The sequence below is a fragment of the Pseudophryne corroboree genome, chromosome 9 (assembly GCF_028390025.1).
Source record: "Pseudophryne corroboree isolate aPseCor3 chromosome 9, aPseCor3.hap2, whole genome shotgun sequence".
Classification (NCBI taxonomy): domain Eukaryota; kingdom Metazoa; phylum Chordata; class Amphibia; order Anura; family Myobatrachidae; genus Pseudophryne; species Pseudophryne corroboree.
The window spans coordinates 253,867,881-253,893,579 of NC_086452.1; the positions used below are offsets into that span (position 1 = coordinate 253,867,881).

At 45.5% G+C, this 25,699-nt stretch overlaps 1 protein-coding gene across 3 annotated transcripts in view; it reads left to right on the plus strand.

Annotated features, from left to right (window-relative positions):
- The window catches only part of HMCN1 (hemicentin 1), a 1,072,092-nt gene that overhangs the window by 647,513 nt on the left and 398,880 nt on the right, over positions 1–25,699 (plus strand). For all 3 annotated transcript variants that reach the window (XM_063940215.1, XM_063940214.1, XM_063940213.1), the window contains 4 exons: positions 9,814–9,955; positions 11,655–11,799; positions 14,464–14,591; positions 18,263–18,419. In XM_063940215.1, coding sequence (XP_063796285.1) covers positions 9,814–9,955; positions 11,655–11,799; positions 14,464–14,591; positions 18,263–18,419 — 572 coding nt within the window. The remainder of the gene's footprint in view (positions 1–9,813; positions 9,956–11,654; positions 11,800–14,463; positions 14,592–18,262; positions 18,420–25,699) is intronic.

Below are 25,699 nucleotides of genomic sequence, written 5' to 3' on the forward strand. Positions count from 1 at the left end.
GATGGGCTTTGTTTTTTGCTCGCTTTAATTTTTTGATAACATATCGCCCTGGGTCAAAAAACATCAAGGCTGATGCACTCTCGCAGAGGTTTGCTCCAATCCAGGAGACCACCGAGGAGCCATTGCCCATTGTGTCACCATCATGTATTAAAGTGGGCATTACCCAGGACCTCTTGTCATTAGTCCTTAGAGCACAGGAGCAGGCTCCTCCAGACCTTCCGGTAGGTCTTTTGTTTGTGCCTCCTAGGTTAAGACAGCGAGTGTTCCTGGAATTCCATGCCAAGAAGTCGGCAGGTCACCCGGGTATTGCCAGAACTCGGGAGTTGCTATCTAGGGCGGTGTGGTGGCCCTCGGTGGCTAGGGATGTGGATCAGTGGGTTCGGGCATGTGACATCTGTGCCCGAAATAAGACTCCTAGAGGGGTTCCTGTTGGCCCATTACATCCACTCTCTATTCCATCTAAGCCATGGACCCACATTTCAATGGATTTTGTGGTGGACTTGCCCAAATCCTCGGGGATGACAGCCATCTGGGTTGTCGTTGACAGGTTTTCGAAGATGGCGCACTTCGTTCCATTGGTTGGGCTGCCATCGGCCAGACGCCTGTCTGAATTATTTATGCTGCATGTTGTGCGCCTCCACGGGTTGCCACTTGATGTGGTCTCTGACCGCGGATCCCAGTTTGTGGCCAAATTCTGGAGGGCATTTTGTTCCGATCTCCAGATTTCTGTCACCTTGTCGTCAGGCTACCATTCGCAGTCTAATGGGCAGACTGAAAGGGTGAACCAGTCCTTGGAGCATTTCCTCAGGTGTTATGTCTCCTAGTGTCAGACTGACTGGGTTGCTCATCTGTCCATGGCGGAGTTTGCCTATAACAACGCGGCTCACTCTGCTACAGGGATCTCTCCCTTCCTTTGTGTGTATGGGCATCATCCTAAGGCCAATTCTTTTGACCCCCTGGACTCCACGCCTCGTGGTTCCTCTGTGGTTTCGGTCCTTAGAGGTATTTGGAGGAAAGTGAAGAAAGCCCTTGTGTCTGTGTCATTAGTGACCAAAAGGGTTTTTGATAAGCGGAAAAGACCCTGCAGCTTCAAATTAGGAGACTTCGTCTGGTTGTCTACCAAGAATTTGAAGTTGAGACAGCCATCTCATAAGTTAGGCCCCCGGTTCATCGGTCCTTATAAGATCACTAGGGTTATCAATCCGGTGGCATTTCAGTTAGATCTACCCCGTTCTTTGGGTATCAATAAAACATTTCATTGTTCCCTTTTAAAACGGGCGATTAGTAATCCTTCTTCCAGTGGAAGACCTTCCCCTCTTCTGATACATGGCCAGAGGGAGTTTGTTGTTGAAAGGATTCTTGACTCCAAGATGGTTCGGGGTCGGCTGTCATTTTTGGTGCACTGGAAGGGGTATGGCCCGGAGGAGCGGTCGTGGGTGCGCAGTTGTGATCTTCATGCCCCCAGACTGTTACACTCTTTCTTCTCGCAGTTCCCCGATAAACCCGGTGGTAGGGGTTCTTTGACCCCTCGTCAGAGGGGGGGTACTGTTAGGGTCTCCTGCTCTGTGCTGCCACGTCGTCATGGCAACCGTGAGACAAGTGCTAGTGGAGTAACCTGAGCGTAGCTGATACTCCGGTTCGGGTCTTTTGCTGTGCATTGGTTACAGGCTCTGTGCACGGCAGGGGATCCGGTGCTGGTTTTTGTGCTCACAGTCTGTGAGGTCTGAGTGGGGCGTGGACAGCACCTGCTATATAAACCCTCTTCTCAGGTTAGGCAGATGCTGCAGAATCTTTGTTGGTTAGTCAGTTCCTGAAAGCTAGCTAGTACTGTGTAAACTTTGTATTTGTTTGTTGCTTACTGCAAATAGGCCTTGGGATTTGGTATTTCACTCTGCCAATCCAGACCTAGCAGTAAGACTGGAGTCAGTCGTTTAACCTGCTGGGGTTATTTTGCTACTCTGTGAACCTAGCAAGTTTGCGGCTGTATTCTCAGACTTGCCTGCCAAAATCCTTTCTCACTGTGCAAGGTGTTCAGGTGTCAGTTTAGTGGCAGTAAGCTGAACCAGTGCACTGCAAGTGAGGACTAGGATTGTGGAGACTCTCCTTGTGTCTATTATTCCATCTCTGACCAAGGAGTTTACTGCCACACCCGTTGGTAACCCTTTAGGGTTTTGCTGTTGCCCTTAGCAACAGCATTTCGGGTTCTCTACGTATTAAATCACTACATCTCGCTTCTTTCCATCTGAGCATTCCTAATACTAGGGAGACACCCAGTTTCTTAGCCTTTGGGCTTCTCTGTTCACTTTGTGCTTATTTTGTTACCCTATCACCTTCTGTGTATGTTATGTCATATTCCCCAGTCTGTCTGTGAGTTCATTTGTTTTGCATCCCTCACCGTTCAGACACCAGTACATTCCTGCTGGCACTGGTGTGCATAACAGGTAGTGACATGTAAATCATTCACCCCCATTGTTACAGCAGTCCTAAGAGCTTCACAATGGTCATCCCTACAACAGACAATTGAGGGAGGAAAGGAAATAGAAAGAGAAGGAAATCAGAGAATGGAGGAAAAGAAGATGCAGTGTGGAAAACCACGCCGCAAAGTACCACGATAGTCAACAAAGATGATAATATTAGAAGGACAGCTGCAAAAAGGACAGGAGCGGAATCCTGCTGACTCCCAGCCCAAAGAAACAAGGGATGCAGCATAATGGGGTCCTACGGGGGGCCAAGGACAGCGACCACCCACAAAATAGAAGCTAAACAAATATGAAGTATTTAGAGATTCCAATCCTGGTCAAGCTAAAAAAGCTCCCACCAGGCCTGGGGGGTGACCCGCACCGAGATAAATATTAGTAATATATGTTACAGAGTTGGGTGCCTTATATAATGTCTAGTTGACCCTGATTTTAGGGATTCACATATATATCTGTGAGATAAAGTTTTAAAGGCTCACAAAGGTGCTACCTACTGGTTTGAATAGGAATATAGAATCAAATCCCCATAGAAAGGGGAAAAGGGGAAGAAACCAGATACAATTTGAGGTGCACTCACCCAACTTACAAATTTTAATATAATATAAGTAATATTACCAAAAATGTATATCCACAGTAGTAATATTCAATAAAGGCTTCAATGCCCAATAACCTAAATCAATGTATAGAATGTATTTTTATTTACATGGGACTAAATTGTCCTTTATTAATGATAGAGCGAAATATTAAAATTAAAATAACGAAAAAGCAAAAGGAAAAGTGACAGAAAATAAATGATATGTGAATGAAGATTTAAAACAAAGCTAATGTGTTTTCTCCCTTTTTATATTTTCTAGTATTACTTGCAAGGATACATACACATGCTAGTGTTTATACAGCACTGTGTCAGTGCTAAATTTGTAAGAGACCTACAATTTATGTGTCCACTAATGCCTATGTAGTTTAACAGGGGGAAATATGTAACTTTATTGGTGAGTCACAACCTGTTACATCAAATAGTAACCACAATTATCAGACAATGTAACACTCTATCTGCACTCCTGCTTATCAAGTAATAGATGTGGTAGATAATTTCTGATATTATGAGTTAAGAAATAAATGTAACATAGTTGTTGAATGTATGACTCATGCCTAAGATCTTGAAATGTATCACAATACAAATAAACTTGCCTGATTACAGGTATTACCAAGGAGTGCGCATAGGTACAGAGTGAAACGTATAGAGAAAGAAAATATATATATATAAAATCTATAAACCTTCTAGCAAAGTTTCATGAAAGCTGAGCAATTATGTAAATGAGTATCGTCACGGAAATAAAGAACGCAGCTTAAACAAAATAAAAATAACATACCGACGATACCCCATCACTCATCTATGAAACCATTACAACTTTACAAAAACCGATCTCATGTGTGAGCAAAACATAGCAACATTTAAGAAAAAAAAAACAAGGGAAGAAAAATTCAAATGTGTGACCAGAGTAACAGGAGAATTCACGTCAGCACGGGATGAAACCTCCCCTTCATGGAGGCTCAGAAGAACGTGAACTAGCAGGAGTAGTCCACCACGTCCGTGGGGAGCGCACTTGTTGCCACGCGTCGTCTGGAGGAAGCACAACAGGCAAGTCCGGCAGGTGGGGAAAAGCTTCCCAGTCAGGCAGCGGTACCGGAGGTATTCCCAAGGTCGTGAAGAAGGCCTGTAAGTCCGAAGGTCTGGAGAGACTCGCGACCTTGCCACCATGAGAAACCTGAAGGGAAAAAGGGAAGCCCCATCTGTATTTCAGTTCAAGTTTCCTAAGGGAATCAGTGAGAGGATTCAAGGCTCGACGCTGCTGCAAGGTTGACCAGGCGAGATCAGGAAATAACTGAATCTTGTCTCCTTGAAAGTCAATACTGTCCAGCTGACGGGCCGACCTCATTATTTCCTCTTTTTGGACATAATAGTGGAGCCTGCAAATCACATCACGTGGCCTGTCAGACGACAAGTCGCGAGGACGGAGGGCTCGGTGTGCTCTATCAAATATAATGTCCTTGTTCGGGTCCAGGTCAATAAGTTCTCCTAATATTGTAGTTAAAGTATTCGTCAGGTCAGCCTGTTGAACGCTCTCAGGCAGGCCCCTGACCCTGATATTATTTCGCCGGCTGCGATTATCCATATCTTCAATACATGATTTGAGAAAAGAGATATCGCCCCTCTGATGAGAAAGCACCTCCCGAAATTTAGTCAGTGAATCCAAGCTAGACGACTCATGGCGTTCCAGAACATCTACACGGGCCGCAATTTGAGACATGTCTTGTCGAAGCGCTGTCACTTCCTGAGTGATGGTGGAAAGCAAGCGAGTCTACAAGGCCGAAAAATCTTGCTTAATGGGAAGTGATTTAACATGAGATAGGATCTCGCTAATCTCTGCAGACAAAGAGGAGGCCTGTGGAGGCTGCGGATTCCCGGGGGACGACATGTCATCTACCAGACCGTGCAGAATCAGGGAGGCCGGGACAGTAGAGGAAGCAGCAGGGTTGAGGTCGGAGTAGTTAAGAACTGACGTAGGTCCGACGAATGTCGGGTCGCAGGGGATGGGATCGCGTCCGGCTTGGTCTTGGCCTTTTTTTTCTTTATCCCTCTTACCATGAGATCGGTCTCCAAATAAAGCAGTGCAGTATTACACTTTCACATATCCTCGGCAATATAAAAGCATGTGGACCGTCGTCGTGCAAAAGCCCCCACGCGGCCTTAAGGCAACATCAGGCAAGCAGACACATAGCTAGGGAGCTATACGGCTAATCATAGCGACAGAACATCTGGCTCGATCTAGTTTAGATGTAGATACGGGACACCGTGCACCAGAAAATATGCTGCCGTAACACCGCTCCCCAGGCTCCGTGGCCCTCCCCGGCCAGAAGGGTTATGCTTTATATGGATGGCAGCAGCGGGAGATAAACTGTTATAGCTCCAGTAAGAGCAGGGAGCTAGCTAAAGCAAGTGGGGAACACACCAGTGCTGCAGGCCGTTTGCGGGCGGCAGTGAAGTCACCACCTCTAATGCAGTGCACAGCCCTATGGTCACCCCCACCTCCCCCCGCTGGGGCACCACAGACTGCAAGCCCGAAGATCGTACTCACGTCCTGGGCCCAGCGGGAGAGAGACAGCCAGGAGCAGGCATGCAGCAAAGATGGCCGCCGGGCATCCGTCGGCTCCGTCTCGTGCGGTGAGTCTCGGGATCCCTGGGTAGCAGAGGTGAGCAGCAGGCAGCAGGCAGCAGGGAGCGTCTCTTAGCCACGGCTGGCGGCAGTATGCTGAACGGAGCTCCCATAGAGGTCCACGGCCCAATCTGGAAGGCCCTGGAGCCGCCGTCTGTCTGGGGAAGAAATTGAGGCCCCGGCTTGTGTGAGCCTTGTAGGCCGCAACCCGCAGGAGCAGTGAAAACTACTCCCCGATTCCGCGGCACTTACAGGGGCACAGTAGAGGGTACAGGAGGGACAGGGGGGATGTTGAGGGTACTAAGGGAGCCCGGAGAGGGGGTTTGTAGAAATAAAGAAGCCCTGGGTCGCAGGAGCTCTTTCGGTACGTGCTGGAAACTATTTTATCACTTATTTAGATTACCAGAAAGGCAAGAATGACCAGCTTAAATTTTGAATGAGCACTCTGAATCCTTTATACAACCTTACTGTTGTTATTTTGGCCCTCTATATTCCTTGGCTTCTGTGTTATAATTAGTCTACATTATTATTGTTTTCACTCGCTATGAATGGTAAATGGTGTTCCAGCTAATCATCTCCTTACTGTCATGTTTTTGAAAAATAACATAAGCTGATTGGCTGGAGAACCATATCTTATTTGTAATGAGTGACAACTAGAATATCACTTGTTGTTAAATATGCTTGAGTGCTAAAGTGAAGAGAGATAAAGTAACAGCCAATCAGCTCCTCACTGCCATGTTACAGGTTCTGTTTGAAAAAATGACAGGAGCTGATTGGTTGGTACTTTATCTCTCTCTCTCTCTCTCTCTCTTCAAGGCTTAGTACATCTTCCCCTAAGTGCTTTTAAGCTATATCCAAAATAAAGGAATCACAGTAATTTATGTTTCTTGTAACCAAAGCTCCTTTTCACATCTTGGCATACACTAAAATGCAAAACTATCAATACAGCAGATTATATTTTTTGGTGCATTGTACTTTGGTATTCCTTACGATGTGAACCAGAAACAGGGGTATGTCATAGAGAACATTGGGGTAGATGTATTAATTCTACCTTAAAGATCAATCATTGGGGCAGATGTATTAAGCCTGGAGAAGGCATAAAGAAGTGATAAAGTGGTGACAAGGTGATAACACACCAGCCAATCAGCTCATAACTGTCAATTTACATATTGGAGCTGATTGGCTGTTGCATTACCATCTTGCACTTATCACCGCTTTATCACTTCTTTATCCCTTCTCCAGGCTTAATACATCTGCCCCAATATTTGTGGTCTGGCACATCACTGCATTATCGCGGTGATGTGACCTCAATGATCACCATAATGTATGAACCCCCCTCCTGTTTTAACGAAGCATTACATTACAGCTAAGGTAATAAAGTCCTTTCAGCATTATCAGCATTTGTTGCTGCATTGCGCCTGCTCTGTAAGCTCCCTACCCAGCGGTCAGCGCCTGTGTTCCTGCACATGCACGCTTTACGGGGAGGAACTCTGTGGTTGCAGTGCAGAGGTAGCAGACACACAAGTTTGCAGGGACCATAGGATAGTCCCTAGGCAGGCGCAATTCTGAAGCGGAGGGGACCTAAACTTAGGCAACTCCTATGGTTGTGGGATTTGCTTGAGGCTGCGGGTTCCATGTGGCTACAGGAATCTAAGGCAGCTGAGGAACTCGTTCCTGTCAGAAAAGGCAAGGTTAAATAACAAAACTTTATTGCACCATACAAAAATAAAAAGAACACAGAACATGACAGAGGGGCCTTAACATGAGAAGAAGAGCCATCTCAGCCTTAATACATCGGGCAGGCACCTATTTCCTATGGGCACAGTGTCAGTGCCGCAAACGAAATTGTACCATGCGTTATGTGCATTCCTTAAAAACTCGCAGTGAGTTTTCAATAAAAAACTATTGAATTTAAAAAAAAACTCGCAGTGAGCCACTTCATACATTGCGGTGATGTGGTAACTGCAGCAGTTAGCATGCGCTATGTGCAGAAAGCACATAGCGACACTTTGTACATCTACCCCAATAATTCTTGTCAATATTTTATTTATGTGCTGTATTTAGCTGATATCCAGTAGAAAGATATTCACTTACAGTACACTTACCATATACAGATACATAACATTCTAACGTCTCATCATGACATATTTGTCAAGACATATATCATATTCTAGTCCACTGTATTTTCACTTCTTATCTCTGAAATGTCGTTGTTAGCAAAGTTAAGTGTACACTTCCTTTAGTGTAATAGTGAATATGTACTTAAACCGCCAATGGACAGTCATCATGGTACTAGACACAGTATTCTGGTGCTTCTGGTTATTTTCCTTAAAAAGGCCCAAAATTCTCCTTTGTATTTCTGCAGTTTCACGGGTAAACAACATTTAGGTTATTGTATAGCTGGGGGTGGGGTTCACTACGGGTGGCCGGCGGTCGGGCTCCCGGCGACCAGCATCCCGGCGCCGGGAGCCCGACCGCCGGCTTACCGACAGCTTGGCGAGCGCAAATGAGCCCCTTGCGGGCTCGCTGCGCTCGCCACGCTACGGGCACGGTGGCGCGCTACGCGCGCCACACTATTTTATTCTCCCTCTATGGGGGTCGTGGACCCCCACGAGGGAAAATAAGTGTCGGTAAGCCGGCGGTCGGGCTCCCGGCGCCGGTATACTGAGCGCCGGGAGCCCGACCGCCGGCAAACAGAAGACCACCCCTGGGGGTGTGCTCTGCGCTCCCTATAAAGGTTACTTGTATATTCAGATATCCGTGCAGCCCAGGTTAGAGTAGGAAACTCTTTTCGGTTGTTTCCTTGTTTTTTGCAATCTCTATGGGGAAGGGACCAACCTTTGGCGCTTCTGGATAATGCTCAGCAATGGTAAATTAATAAATCGCAGTTTTATGCAAAAAAATTATTAAATTAATTAACCTGTTATAAGATCATGAGTAATAGCTGATAGCAAGAGAATACAGTGTAATTCTATTTCCTCTTTTTGTGTAAATTGAGGTATGTAAATATTGTAAAGTATATAACAAAGTATATATGAATAGAATAAATAAGTTAATAAAAGAATGAAAATAAGATCTTTCTATAATTTAAATGAACTTGTTTAATAGGCTAATAGTTTGTTAAAAAATGACAGTATTTTTATACACCTTAATACCTGAGCGCGCTCTCTGTAGTATAAATAATAGTAATAATAATTTCTAACATACAGTATAATTAAAACAATTATCACAATATATATAAATATAAAAGTGAAGGAGACCGGTCTCCTGTTATGTATGAAGTGGTGACTCGTCAGGCAAGTGCTCTGACTGGACGTTCTGTGTCCGCAAATGTCCGTTTTAACAGAGTTCCCGGTATTGTTATTCGTTGGATAACTTCTAATCCCAGTGCAGAGTACTCGCAGTGTTTCAGCGTTCAGATAAACGTTTGCAAGGGCGCTTACGTGTCTTCACCCCGTCCGGGGCTGGGGGATCCGTTGTTTCTGCTTGTGTCCTTTGGTGCTGCTGGTGTTTTTTCCCCCGTAACCGCGGTGTGTTACAGGCGCCTGTAACTCCGATCCTCGTGGTGCTTTCTCGCCGACGTCTTCCAGGAGGTTAGGATCTCCGGGTTTCGGATGAAAAGGGGGGTGTGCCCAACGCGTTTCACGACATTATTATTACTATTATTTATACTACAGAGAGCGCGCTCAGGTATTAAGGAGTATAAAAATACTGTCATTTTTTAACAAACTATTAGCCTATTAAACAAGTTAATTTAAATTATAGAAAGATCTTATTTTCATTCTTTTATTAACTTATTTATTCTATTCATATATACTTTGTTATATACTTTACAATATTTACATACCTCAATTTACACAAAAAGAGGAAATAGAATTACACTGTATTCTCTTGCTATCAGCTATTACTCATGATCTTATAACAGGTTAATTAATTTAATAATTGTTTTGCACAAAACTGCGATTTATTAATTTACCATTGCTGAGCATTATCCAGTAGCGCCAAAGGTTGGTCCCTTCCCCCTAAACATTTAGGTTATACTGTACTTATGTATTAATCTTGCTGTAGGAATATTATTAATAATAATGTTATATAAAAAAGTATTTTTATTTCATACTTAGATCAGCTTCCGAGTGCAAATTCTATCCGATGGACGATATCTGCAGATTGACAATGCTGAGGTGACAGATACTGGAAGATATACTTGTATTGCTAGTAATATTGCTGGACAAACCACCCGAGAGTTTGTGCTGAACATCTATGGTAATAATTATCCTTAATATGTTTTCATATATTGGGGCAGATGTATTAACCTGGAGAAGGCATAAGGAAGGGATAAACCAGTGATATGTGTAAGGTGATAAAGGCAGCAGTCAATCAGATCCTAACTGTTAATTTACATATTGGAGCTGATTGGCTGGTGCGTTATCACCTTGCACTTATCACTGGTTTATCACTTCCTTATGCCTACTCCAGGTTAATACATCTGCTCCATAGTTTCATGAGTTGTAAAAAGGAGTGTTGTTATATATATAACCAAGCTGTTGGTCTGAGTCGTTGCTTATTAGTCCTGAGTGTTGCCACTGGAGTTTGTATTACACACATCCTGAGGGCTGATGTTGAGGAGGGCACCTGGCACAGCAAGTTGTAGTTTCCTTGGACTGCCGGAGCTGGGAGTGTATATGTATATATATATATATATATATATATATACTGTGTGTTTATCTATACATGAAAAGCCTGCATTTCGCCTCTCCTCATACAAGTGCCACTGTGCACAATTTATATTAACATCTCGGCTACTGGAGTGGGGAGAGAAAACTCTCTCCTGCAAGACTGACAGGGCATCAGCCTAGGCTGATGTTTTGTGTCTGACCACCTGACCGGCCCAACTGAGATCTCTGCTGCAGGTTTGTACACATACTTGCATGTTATTATGTGAGAAAATGATAATCCATAATAATAACATCTGAATGATTTTCCATTGCCATACAATAGCATGGCAAAGGCAACATTTTTAAATTGTTGTAGATAACATAGAGAAAGGTGATTTTCTCTACATTATCTGCTTCCATACATAAATAGCGCTGGTTATAGTACATTTGACATTTACCACCTTTTTCATACATTTCCCCCTTTATTCCAAACACTGTGTCTTCGTGAGATACAGTGAAAGCGAGCAGATGATATCTGGTTGTGTGGTTCCCACTGTAAAACATGGTACAGGAGGTGTAATGATGTGGGGATACTGTACTTTGCTGGTAACCTGTTGATGATTTAGTTAGAATTGAAGGAATACTTAGCCAGCATGACTACCACAGTATCTTGCAGTAACACACCATCTTATTTAGCTTGTGCTTAGTTAGGCCTTAAACATAACTCCAGACTCTGTAAGAACGGTTTCCACGGTCACCTGACATAAACCCAATAGAGATCATTTGAATTGTACCAGAGTGTGTGAAGGAAAAGCAGCCAACAAGTGCTCAGCATACTGTATATGGGAACATCTCCCGGTGGCTTTATCATTAAGTTGGTGGAGAGAATGCCAAGAATGTGCAAAGCTGTTGTCAACGCAATGGGTGGCTACTTTAAAGAATCTTAAATATAAGATACTTAACAATTTCTTAGGACGCTGCAAAATTCCATATTTGTTATTTTAGATTTTTATTGACATTACTTTAATGTGGAGTATATTAAAAAATAAATCATTATATATCATGTTCTGGAATAGCCTACAAATAACATTTTCCTCCAAAACAGTGTTGTCCAAGAGCTTGTATAGTGCTAGTTCTTGTAGCAGAAGCTCAACAGAGTGTCTTCATATTTGTCTTATCTAGAGGGGAGTTTCTTGGCAAATGTAATCCCCCTTACCTCCTGTATTTGCCCAATAAACTAATTTATTAATTGTTCTACTGTATAAACGTTATATTGCTATGGATTAATATACTGCTTTTGTCAACAGTTCCTCCTTCAATAAAAGAGGGGCCTAATTTAGTGACCACCTTGGATAACAAGCCTGCTCATTTGGAGTGTATTGCTACTGGTGTCCCTTCACCACGTGTGTCATGGAGAAAGGACGGCTCTATTCTGCCTGGAAATAATGACAGGTCAGATTTAATAACACTATTATTTTAATGACAGAAAATTGGCTGAGTTTGAAATCTTATGAGAAAATGGTATGATTTATTTTATTGTGTTGACTAAACAAAAAAAATGAAGTATTAAATTGCTTAAGGTTGTCGCCATAGTGTCTAAAGTTGTCCTGTATAATTGCCATGACTGATCCAATTCCCAGCCAAAGCTTTCCCATACCTTTCCCAGTGTCTAGTAAGGACAGAATCGCCAAAATAATATGGATACATGAAGGCTATAACAGGCAAAGAATATAAGACCACGAAAAGAAAACAGCAGAAGACATGTTCACAGGATTGCACTAGCCCATAGGGTACAGTGGAAACCCCTGGTAGACCCCATTGCCTGGGGGCCAACCTTCTCCTCTAAAGACCAGGTCCAGGGGAACCTCACACTGCACACCCTGCTTCTAGATTATACTTACCGTGTGCCAGCAAGCAGGTCCCTCCTCCTCCACAGCATCATCTTTCTAGTGACATGAAAAGACAAGCCCACAAAGCTATTTCAGACCTTTGCTTCTCTGTAAAGAAAAAAATTGTTATCTTTCTACTGTACATTTAGAGCCTGATGCTGATATGGAAGTAAATTGAAAGGACATTGCTGAAAAGAAGCATGTATGGAATAAATGTATATATTTGGTCATATGCAAAGTCTCGAGATGCAACTGTCTTTTCATGCACGCCTGGTATGCTACTAGTCATCACCATCAGGGCAGACTTACTAGGTGCAAAACAGGTAGTTAGATTGGGATGCAGTTAAAATGCCACTGGATGAATCCCGGCGGTCATCCAATGCCGGAATCCCGAATGACAGCATAAGACCAGAGTCAAAATCCTGACAAAGGCCTGGATCTTGGCATCAAAATAGCAAAATACCAATGCCCGGAATTCCGATCGTTATATCGGGAAACACGCTCCATGTGTGGGGGTGGGGTGTGGGGGGGGGGGAGGTGAGGTTTAGGCTTTAGAAGGGGGATTAGAGTTAGGGTGCAGGGACAGGAAGGTTATGGTTAGATACCGGGGAGGGGGGTTAGAGATAGGCACTTTCAAAGGGAGGGTAGGGTTAAGCACCAAGCGGGGAGGATTAGGTTTAGGCAGCGGGGAAGGTAGGGTTAGGCACTACCGGGAAGGGTTAGGGTAGGGGCAGGGGAGACTTAGGGTACTTTTGGGGGGGCTGTCAGGATTCTGGTGGATGGATGCTGCTGTCGGAATTCTGACCGCCGGCATCCCGTCCATCGGGATATCATATTGAATCCGATTAATTACCGACTGTACAGCTCTGCATAGGCTGAACTTTGCCTAAGTGAGAATACCACTTCTCAACCAAATTCCACCTCTTCGACTATAAGTGTTAATGCGCCTATGTATCATTCATACCATTCATACTAGCATGTGCCCATTTTTGTGCTTGCTCAGTGAGAGTTCATGCAAAATACGAGGTGCAAATGAGCATACAGTTCAATGATCAATGGTCCTCATTCCGAGTTGTTCGCTCGTTATTTTTCTTCGCATCGGTGCGATTAGTCGCAAACTGCGCATGCGCAACGTTCGCAGTGCGCCTGCGCCAAGTAAATTTGATAAAAAGTTTGATATTTTACTCACGGCTTAACGAAGAAATCTCTTCGTTCTGGTGATCGGAGTGTGATTGACAGGAAGAGGGTGTTTCTGGGCAGAAACTAGCCGTTTTATGGGTGTGTGCGAAAAAATGCAGCCGTTTCTGCTAAAAACGCGTGAGTGTCTGAAGAAACGGGGGAGTGTCTGGGCGAACGCTGGGTGTGTTTGTGACGTCAAACCAGGAACGAAACTGACTGAACTGATCGCAGTGGCAGAGTAAGTCTCGAGCTACTCAGAAACTGCTAAGAAATTTCTATTCGCAATTCTGCTAATCTTTCGTTCGCAATTCTGCTATGCTAAAATACACTCCCGGTAGGTGGTGGCTTGGCGTGTGCAAAGCTGCTAAAAGCAGCTAGCGAGCGAACAACTCGGAATGAGGGCCAATGGGGGTCATTCCGAGTTGTTCGCTCGCAAGCTGCTTTTAGCAGCTTTGCACAAGCTAAGCCGCCGCCTACTGGGAGTGAATCTTAGCTTATCAAAATTGGGAACGAAAGATTCGCAATATTACGAAAAGACTTCTCTGTGCAGTTTCTGAGTAGCTCGAGACTTACTCTGCCAGTGCGATCAGTTCAGTGCTTGTCGTTCCTGGTTTGACGTCACAAACACACCCAGCGTTCGCCCAGACACTCCTCCGTTTCTCCAGCCACTCCCGCGTTTTTCCCAGAAACGGTAGCGTTTTTTCGCACACACCCATAAAACGGCCAGTTTCCGCCCAGAAACACCCACTTCCTGTCAATCACACTCCGATCACCAGAACGAAGAAAAAACCTCCAAATGCCGTGAGTAAAATACCTAACTGCATAGCAAATTTACTTGGCGCAGTCGCACTGCGGACATTGCGCATGCGCATTAGCGACTAATCGCTCCGTTGCGAGAAAAAAATAACGAGCGAACAACTCGGAATGACCCCCAATGTCTGTTAGCAATTCAAATAAATTGATTTCAGCAGTGTAAATGTGCATGGAGTAGATATGAATGCAACTGCAAAACTGGTCAAATAATTTAAGCTGTTTTTCTTTATTATAGGTATTTAATATCAGAATCTGGTTCTCTCTACTTTCCATCAGCTGATACCACAGACTCTGGTTATTACTTCTGTCTAGCAACTAATGCAGCTGGATCCAACCAGAGGCAAATTGAGCTTCTAGTTTATGGTATGTATTCCTTGGTATCGGTTCATATTTATTAATTTATGTAAATGTGATACTTCAATTAGAACAAAACACAAATTTTAAAAGCAGAGATTTCATAGATTTCATAAATTCCTTGTTAAAGATTTACATATGCTGTTGGAAATAATCAAACTCTATTACTAAAGGTAACTGAAATGATTGGCTACGAGGTTTTGTCAGGACATCACAGCTAATACATCATGGCATGGAATAACTCGCTCAACAAGATTTGTGTACTGCAATGGGCAGAATTCTGCACAGTGGCAGATCAAAATGAATTGATTGAAAGTGCAGCAGTATCAGTTGTGATGATATTGTTCTGCTGCTTTTCCTATGACCATTAGCTACTTTACCAATCTATACTGGATATATGCTTGGTTTCATAAAGTCTTCATACGTAAGTTAGGGAAATTTGTGTAGCATCTTATTAAGAAAGTGAGCTTGATGGTATTACAGAATAGTTGAGTTAAGGGTGAGAATAAAATCAAGGGACATGTAATAAGAAACTCTGAATTATTGTTCTATTTTCTTTTTTAGTTAAACCTTGTTTACAAAGTTCTGATTCTAATCTCCCAATATACACTATATCACATTTCTCCCATAACACGGACATGGAGCTAAACTCCACCTATTACTTTTATACTTCCTGCTAGAGTGACTAGTCATTTTCTTGAACTAAAGAACACCATGTTTGCCTAAATAACATATCAACAGTAGATACTGTACAGTGTACACCAACTTGACACACCACAGAGCTGATTTGTTATTCTATCTGCATGGTACCGCCTTGTTTCTTAAGGAGGCCCTGCTCCTCTACCAGAAATTTATTTGTCTGTATATGAATTTTTAAAGGTATTGGGGGTCATTCCAAGTTGATCGCTCACTAGCAACTTTTTGCAGCGCTGCGATCAGATAGTCGCCGACTATGGGGGAGTGTATTTTCGCTTTGCAAGTGTGCGAACGCTGTTGCAGCCGACGACACAAAAAAGTTTTGTGCAGTTTCTGAGTAGCTCTGGACTTGGCTGCTGCGATCACTTCAGTGTTTTTGGTCCCGGAGTTGACGTCAGACACCCGCCCTGCAAACGCTTTGACATGCCTGCGTTTTTGCAAACACTCCCAGAAAACGGTCAGTTGACACCCACAAACGCCCTCTTTCTGTCAATCACCTTGCGATCGGCTGTGCGAATGGATTCTTCGTTAAATCCATCGCCCAGCACCGATCCTCTTTGTACCCGTACGACGCACCTGCGCATTGCGGTGCGCACTTTTGCCAAGATTTAACCTGATCGCAGCGCTGCAAAAAGTTTTTAGCGAGCGATCAACTCAGAATGATCCCCATTGTCTGTAAGCAGACAACTCCCAGTTTATGTTCTGTCCTCTCCCTGACACTAGGAGACATAGGGGTCATTCCGAGTTGTTAGCTCGTTGCCGATTTTCGCTATGCTGCGATTTGCTGCTAAATGCGCATGCGCATGGTACGCAGCGCGCATGCGCTCAGTTATTTAACTAAAAACTTAGCAGTTTTGCTGTTGTTCGTTCTGCGCTTTTCAGTCGCACTGCTGATCGGTGAGTGATTGACAGGAAAGGGGCATTTCTGGGTGGTAACTGAGCGTTTTCCGAGAGTGTGCTAAAAAACGCAGGCGTGTCAGGCAAAAACGCAGGAGTGGCTAGAGAAACGGGGGAGTGGCTGGCTGAACGCAGGGTGTGTTTGTGACGTCAAACCAGGAACTAAACGGACTGAGCTGATCGCAATCTAGGAGTAGGTCTGGAGCTACTCAGAAACAGGGGTGTATCCAGGGGTCTGGGCGCCCCTGGCAAAGTAAGGGAATGGTGCCCCCCATATTTGAAATAGGGAAGGTGCATGTGCAAAAAAGGGACATGATCTTGTGGGAAAGGGGCATGACCATACAATAGTACCCCTGATTCAAATTACGCTACACAGTAATAACCCTTATACACATTATGCCCACACAGTAGCAGTTCCCTTTACACATTATGCCCACACAGTAATTCTTATAACACTGAAGAGACATCAACAGTGCCTGGCCTCGCTGAGGAAGCAATGCCACCCAAGGCCAGGCAGTATAATCAAATAGTAGTGCAAAGAAGTGCAGTGCAGCGCACTACCCAGTGGTGCAAGTAGAAAATAAATCTTAGTGGTACTGTGTGCGCGTACCGTGGCTACATGCCACATGGGGCGTGGCCAATTAAAATAGGGGTGTGATACACATATGACCTCCAGTAGTGCAGTGCCAGATACACATATGCCCCCCATAGTGCCAGATACACATATGTCCCCCATAGTGCCAGATACACATATGTCCCCCATAGTGCCAGATACACATATGCCCCCATAGTGCCAGATACACATATGCCCCCACAGTGCCAGATACACATATTCCCCACAGTGCCAGATACACATATGCTCCCACAGTACGAGATATGCCCCTACGATTCTAGATATGCCCCCACAGTGCTAGATATGCCCCCACAGTGCAAGATACACATATGCCCCCACAGTGCCAGATATGTCCCCACATTGCCAGATACACATGCCCCCACAGTGCCAGATATGCCCCCATGGTGCCAGATACACTAATGCCCCCACAGTGCCATAAAAGCCCCCACAGTCATATAGTCATAGTCCCCATCCCCCTCCCAGCACATAGCCATAGTCCCCTCCCAGTAAATAGCCATAGCACCACCTCTCCAAGCACAAAGCTGTAGTCTCCACCTCCCCAACACAGTCATACAGTAGTCCCCACCCCACCCCCCTCCCCTCCCATCACATAACAATAGTTCCCTGCCAGCATAGATAGCCATAGTCCCCCTCCGTGCACATAGCCCCTCACCTCCCCAAGCACATAGCCATAGTCCCCATCCCCCTCCCTGCCTGGGATGGAGGGCGGAGGAATTCTCAGCAGGCAGGAGCTTGCACCAGGGTCCTGCACCACACCAAACTACATGAAGAAACTGAAAATAAATTACAGCTCCCAGCAGCCCTTGCCGCCAGGAGCTCACGACAGCAAGAGTTGCTGGGAGTTGTAGTTTATTTTCAGTTTCTGTAGTGCATTCACTTCCCTGTAGTGCATTGGGGTGCTGGACACAGACACCGGCACCAGCTCCTGCCTGCTGAGCAATCCTCCGCCAGGTATTGCCAGACACTACGCCTTAAGAGATTCCACCCATTAATCGAGGATGGCACCATCGGGCGGCGCCCCCTGCTTGGCTGGCGCCCCTGGCGAGTGCCATCCTGGCCAATGGGTAGATACACCCCTGCTCAGAAACAGCATGATTTTTTTTAGTAGCAGTTCTGCTAATCTTTCGTTCGCTATTCTGCTAAGCTAAGATACACTCCCAGAGGGTGGCGGCCTAGCGTTTGCAATGCTGCTAAAAGTAGCTAGCGAGCGAACAACTTGGAATGACCACCATAGTTATCTATACTTAAGTGATAGCATCAGTTCAAGGTCACAGTGCAGGAAGACACAATCTGTCCACTTCAACAGAGCAGAACAAACAGGGGAGCCTCCTTATTATTTGCTATACAAATGGTAGGCCCTAATTGGTGTGTAGTCCAAAAGGGGGTAACCCCTTTATGGGCACATTACAGTGACAATAATGCATTTCCATGCTGCTAATAATTGTTTTCACAGATCCTCCAGTCATAAATCCAGGTCCAAGAAATGTCACAGCAATCATAAACCTCCAAACAACATTGGTTTGCAATGTGACAGGTACCCCTAAGCCAAAAGTGGAATGGAAGAAAAATGGACATCTAATTAACACAGAGATAAATCAGAATATTTACAGGTGTGTTGCTCACTACTACATTGGACATGTTTATATTGTAGAAATGGGCTCAGGACATCAGACAAAGAGGTGTATCTAGACAGACGGAAGGATGCTAAGAAAGTGATCAGACGTGCAAAGGCAGAAGCTGAGGAGAAAATGGCCCAGTCAGTAGATAAAGGGGGCAAAACTTTTTTTTAAGTATATAAATGAAAGGAGAAAATCAAATGGAGGAATAATAAGACTTAAGACAGAGGGGTATATTTACTAAGCTCCCGATTTTGACCGAGATGGTGTTTTTTCTTCAAAGTGTCATCTCGGGAATTTACTAAACTCAAATCTCGGCAGTGATGAGGGCATTCGTGTTTTTTTGGAAGTCAAAGAAAAAAAATACGAATGAATACACCATCGGTCAAATACGACTGTTTTTTGATACAACTCGGTAATTTACTAAAAAGTGTATTTCACGAACACTGCCGTGAAAAAATACAAATCGTAAAAAAAAGCAGATTTAAAACAGACCTGCTTTTTTTTTACCGTGTTCTGATAGGCATGCACGGATCCATGAGATCCGTGCATGTTTATCAGTGGGAAGGGGTGGGAAAGTGTTAAATTGTCAGGAAAAAAATGCGTGGGGTCCCCCCTCCTAAACAAAACCAGCCTCTTGCTCTTTGAGCCGGACCAGGTTGAAAAAATATGGGGGGAAAAATGACAGGGGTTCCCCCATATTTAATCAACCAGCACCGAGCTCTGCGCCTGGTCCTGGTTCCAAAAATACGGGGGACAAAAAGCGTAGGGTTCCCCCGTATTTTTGAAACCAGCACCAGGCTCCACTAGCCAGGTACATAATGCCACAGCCGGGGGACACTTTTATACTGGTCCCGGCGGCCCTGGCATTACATACCCAACTAGTCACCCCTGGCCGGGGTACCCTGGAGGAGTGGGAACCCCTTAATCAAGGGGTCCCCCCCCTCCAGCCACCCAAGGGCCAGGGGTGTAGCCCGAGGCTGTCCCCCCCATCCAAGGGCGGCGGATGGGGGGCTGAAAGCCTTTTGAAAAAAATGTGAATATTGTTTTTAGTAGCAGTACTACAAGTCCCAGCAAGCCTCCCCCGCAAGCTGGTACTTGGAGAACCACAAGTACCAGCATGCGGTGGAAAACCGGGCCCGCTGGTACCTGTAGTACTACTACTAAAAAAATACCCCCAAAAAAACAGGACACACACACCGTGACAGTATAAGTTTATTACATACATGCATACCTCCAAACATACATGCTTACCTATGTTCACACGAGGCTCGGTCCTCTTCTCCATGTAGAATATTGTGTCTGTCTGTCTGTGTACCTAGGGGTACCTGTGAAAAAAAATTATACTCGCATAATCCAGTGTACCTTCTGTTCTTTGTATAATCCACGTACTTGGCGAAACAAAAAAACGGAAACCCGACAACGCACTGAAAGGGGCCCCATGTTTACACATGGGACCCCTTTCCCCGACTGCCAGGACCCCCCCTGACTCCTGTCAAAGAGGGTCCCTTCTGCCAATCAGGGAGCGCCACGTCGTGGCACCCTCCTGATTGGCTGTGTGCTCCTGTAGTGTCTGTGAGGCAGCACACGGCAGAGATACAATGTAGCGCCTATGCGCTCCATTGTATCCAATGGTGGGAACTTTGCGGTCAGCGGTTGACCGAAAGTAACCTCACCGCTGACCGCAAAGTTTCCACCATTGGATACAATGGAGCGCATAGGCGCTACATTGTATCTCTGCCGTGTGCTGCCTCACAGACACTACAGGAGCACACAGCCAATCAGGAGGGTGCCACGATGTGGCGCTCCCTGATTGGCAGAAGGGACCCTCTTTGACAGGAGTCAGGGGGGGTCCTGTCAGTCGGGGAAAGGGGTCCCATGCAGTGGCGTGCGGTGAGGTCAGTGGCTGGTGAGGCATGCCCACTAAAGCCGCCGCTATGGCCGCTGCCAGAGGTGAGTTTAGACCTCATGGGGCCCAAAGTAACACACCGATTTGGGGCCCCCTTTCCTCATACAATCCATAGCACTATATCATGTAATCACCGCCCCTGGCAGTGCCTGCTGTGCTTGTGTCTCCTACCAGCACTACAGCAGTAGGGGGCAGATTCTGGAGCCTCCTTTTGGGCAGCATGGGGACAGAATCTGCTCACCTCCATTCTCCGCCAGCAGCAGCAGGTCTGCCGGGACAACTGCTGCTTGTGGTGGAGGCTGGAGACAAGCAGAGTCATCCCTGGCCAGCAGTACCAGTTTAGGAGTGGGCTCTACCTGGCGCAGTTTAGGAACAGGCTGCAGGCAGGGAGGGTTAGGGGGGGGTTGGAGATTAGAGTTAAGGCTTTACCCTAACAGTTGTCGGGATCCTGCACATCGGGATGACGCTGTCGGTATTCTGACCGTCGTCCTCTCAAGCGCCAGGATTTTGATACCATCCCTCACAGTGATAGAAGTGGAATTTTGAAGTGTGGATATGGAAGAGTGAAGGTTGTAATTATGTGCGCGCCAAAGGCGCGCTCTGGATAAGGGGGCGTGGCCACTCGCAAGGGGGCGTGTCCTTCCGTGTAGTTTACCACACCATATACCCCTTAGACACCGCAATAGTAGGACCCCTTATACTGTCTAGTACTGGTGCCCATTTCACATTATACCACATTGAATGAGCCGAAACACACATTATAGCACACTGAGTGAGCCGAAATTCACCTTGTAGCACACGGTATGAGCCGACATTCACATTGTAGCACACTGAATGACCCGGAATTCACATTATAGCACACGTATGAGCAGAAATTCACATTATAGCACACTGAATGAGCCGAAATTCACATTGTAGCACACTGAATGAGCCGAAATTCACATTGTAGCACACTGAATGAGCCGAAATTCACATTATAGCACACTGAATGAGCCGACATTCACCTTGTAGCACACTGAATGAGCCAACATTCACATTATAGCACACTGAATGAGCCGAAATTCACATTGTAGCTCACTGAATGAGCCGAAATTCACATTGTAGCTCACTGAATGAGCCAAAATTCACATTGTAGCACACTGAATGAGCCAAAATTCACATTGTAACACACTGAATGAGCCGAAATTCACATTATAGCACACTGAATGAGCCGACATTAACATTATAACACACTGAATGAGCCGACAGTCACATTGTAGCACACTGAATTAGCCGAAATTCACCTTGTAGCACATTGAATGAGCCGAAATTCACATGATAGCACACTGAATGATGAGGGGGGGTGATGAGCAATGGCAATGAGTAGCTGTGATGAACGGAGGGGGGGGTCTGTTGGTGATGAGGGCGGTGATGTAATGAGCGGCAGGGACGGGGGCTGGGGGTGATGAGTAGTGAAATGAGGGTGATGAGCGGGAGGGGAGGTGATGATCAGTGAGCGGTGCCGGCGGTGGTGAGCGGGGGGGGGGGGGGGGCGACGGGGGTGATAAGCGGCGAAAAGAGGGTGATGAGCGGGGGGATGTGATGAGTAGTGAGCGGTGCTGATGAGCGGCGCTGACGGGGGCTGGGGGTGATGAGCGGCGAGAAGAGGGTGATGAGCGGGGGGGGGGGGGTAGATGTGATGATTACTGAGCGGCGCCGGCGGGGATGGGGGCTGGGGGTGATGAGCGGCAAGAAGAGAATGATGAGCGGGGGGGGGGGGGGGGGGGGCGGTGATGAGCGGCGCCTGCGGCCGGGGAGTGATGAGCGGCGGCGCCGAGCGGGGGGGGTGGTGAATTCAGCAGCCGCGTAGTCACGGAGGTCAGGGGAGCAGAGGCCACCAGGGTCTGGCTCGCCGGAGGAATGGAGAGTTGGGAGAAAAGCCGCAGGCCGGGGTTGATCGGTGATCGGTAGGCTGGTCCACAGGGTGGGCTTAAATTCTGGTGCCCAATCATATTTGCAGCAGTGACAGGGGCGTGCTTTCATATGTGCTGAAAGCATGCCCCTGTCACTGATGCACTCACACTGGTGCCGCTTATCATGCTTTTTGGAATGGGCTTTTACAGCCCTCTCCTTGGCCGCCACCCCTGCCCGCCCCCCACATCCGGCCCTTTAACATTATGCGCAGGAGGCACCGCTCTCGGTGCCTCCAAAACAAATTGCAACCTGTTTTAAAATGTACAAATCATTCCAATAATATAAAGCATATACTTAGAACACAGAATATGTGTCATAAGTATTTTCTTTATATTATTGTAATCATTAATGACAGGGGAAAATGACAGGGGAGGTACTGCCTCCCCTGACTGCACGTCCCTGGTCCCATGTGTAAACATGGGGTCCCTTTCAGTGCGTGGTCGGGTTTCCGTTTTTTTGTTTTGCCAAGTATGTGGATTATACAAAGAACAGAAGGTATACTGGATTATGTGAGTATAATTTTTTTCCCAGGTACCCCTAGGATTCTACATGGAGAAGAGGACCGAGCCTCGTGTGAACATAGGTAAGTATGTATGTTTGGAGGTGTAAATATCTTGGAGGGAATACCGCACCGGTATGAAATAGGTATCACAAATAAATATAATAACCAAAATAGAAAGATATAAAGAAAACCTTGTTTTCTTAATTTAAATTTGGTGGTGCACCCTGAGTCAATGGCAACTAGAGACAACAGAAGGAGAAAAAAGAGACTCTTTTGTGGGCGCACTCTTGACTAAATTAACGTATGAGAAAAAGGGAAAATTGATATAAAAATTAACTTTTATTATTACAGCAGTAAAATATGTTCGGTGGTCAAATGGCATCAAAAATAGTAATCAAACAAATAAACTTAGTAGCATTAAATTAGCTGATGTTAAATAGAATAGTGCAATACTATAATATAATCAATAATCATTAAATGCTAAAACTAGCATGATAAATTCCAGCTGCCGATGTCCAAATTCTTTGTGGGGGATAAAACCAACCTATTTGCGTGACAGGTACGACACCTTAAGTGCCCTAGCCCAATTATAGTATGGTTGAGGTGCCTGATGGCGTAATGTGCCCAGCTGTCGTGGGGAAAAGAGATGACAAAGTAAGAAATGAGATGGTAGAGTGAATCTGCTGTCAGTGTTAGACTCTGAGCATAATAGGCCAGTCTATTCTCTACTAAACTGAGTATTCCTCAAGGGTCACCCACTTGAGTACTGACCCAGCCCTACATAGATTAGCTTCCAAGATCGGACGGTTTTGGGCGTTACCAGTGTGGTATGATAGTAGAGATGGTAATAACTGATGATCCGATGCTGCTGGAATCACTGATGAGAGTTCACGAATTACATAGTATCCAAAGAATATCAGAGATAAGATGGATCTACTGCCAATGTTAGACAGGGACGAACCCTGAATCAATGGAAGTGATCAAGCCCGGGACACGGGTGAAACACGTCTTCCCCATCTCTTCTTTCCAGCTGCCTCTAGCATCTCCGTCCTTGCCGTCACACATCAATCGCTGCCCGACGCCTATCAAGCCCTCCTCACATCTCATCCTCCGTATGAGTTTAACTACAGACCAGTAAGCCTTACATCAGTAGTAGGGAAAGTAATGGAAAAACTACTAAAAGAAAGAGTTGTGGAATATCTTAAATCTAACAACTTACAGGATCCAAAACAGCATGGATTTACTGGTGGGAGATCATGCCAAACAAATCTTATTGGCTTTTTTGACTCTGTGATGAAAATAACAGATCAAAGGGGAGCTGTAGATGTAGTTTATCTAGACTTTAGTAAGGCATTTGACACTGTTCCACATCGCAGACTGCTAAATAAACTTGAAAGTGTGGGGGTGGATTATAAAATAGTTAAATGGATAAGAAACTGGTTGCAGGATAGGAAACAGACAGTTGTAGTAAATGGAGTGCAATCTATGGAGGGAAATGTTACCAGTGGAGTACCCCAGGGATCTGTACTTTGACCAGTTCTCTTTAATATCTTTGTTGGTGACATTGCAAATGGTATTGAAGGGAAAGTATGCCTTTTTGCAGATGATACAAAGATATGCAACAGGGTAGACACACCATGGGGGTAAAACAAATGATTGATGACCTAGCTAGACTTGAAAAATGGTCAAGAACATGGCAACTACAGTTCAATGCTAAAAAATGCAAAATCATGCACTTGGGTCTCAAAAACCCAAAGGCTAAATATAGTATCAAGGGTACTATAATGGAAACTACTGAGGAGGAAAGGGATTTAGGAGTCACTATTTCAAGTGGCTTAAAGGCAGGAAAGCAATGCAACAAAGGAATGAGAAAGGCAAGTCAGATGCTTGGTTGCATAGGAAGAGGAATCAGTAGCAGGAAAAGAGAAGTAATAATGCCACTGTATAGGTCATTGGTGCGTCCTCATCTGGAATACTGTGTCCAGTTCTGGAGACCATGGGGTATATGCAATTAGCGGTGAATCGCGGCAATTTTTTGGCCGTTTTTCAGTTCGACAGTCTAATTTCGGCAAGTGGGTGCCGAAATTGACCATATTCAATAAAAAACGTATTCGACAGTCCCGCTGCTGAAAAACGGCCGATTTGACGGATTTTGTTCCGTTTTTTTAAAAACAGGTAAAAACGGGGAAAAACACAGAAAAAAATGGTGTGGGGTCCCCCCTCCAAAGCATAACCAGCCTCGGGCTCTTCGAGCTGGTCCTGGTTCTAAAAATCCGGGGGGAAAATGGCCAGGGGATCCCCCGTATTTTTAAAACCAGCACCGGGCTCTGCGCCTGGTGCAAAAAATATGGGGGACAAAAAGAGTAGGGGTCCCCCGTATTTTTTACACCAGCATCGGGCTCCACTAGCTGGACAGATAATGCCACAGCCGGGGGTCACTTTTATACAGCGCCCTGCGGTCGTGGCATTAAATATCCAACTAGTCACCCCTGGCCGGGGTACCCTGGGGGAGTGGGGACCCCTTCAATCAAGGGGTCCCCCCCCAGCCACCCAAGGGCCAGGGGTGAAGCCAGAGGCTGTCCCCCCCATCCAAGGGCTGCGGATGGGAGGCTGATAGCCTTGAGAAAATGTCTAGAATATTGTTTTTTCCTGTAGTACTACAAGTCCCAGCAAGCCTCCCCCGCAAGCTGGTACTTGGAGAACCACAAGTACCAGCATGCGGGAGAAAAACGGGCCCGCTGGTACCTGTAGTACTACTGGAAAAAAAATACCCAAATAAAAACAGGAGACACACACCTTGAGAGTAAAACTTTATTGCACACCTGCCGACACACACATACTTACCTATGTTGACCCGCCGACTGCCACATCTCCTGATCCGACGATCCGGGGTACCTGTGAATAAAATTA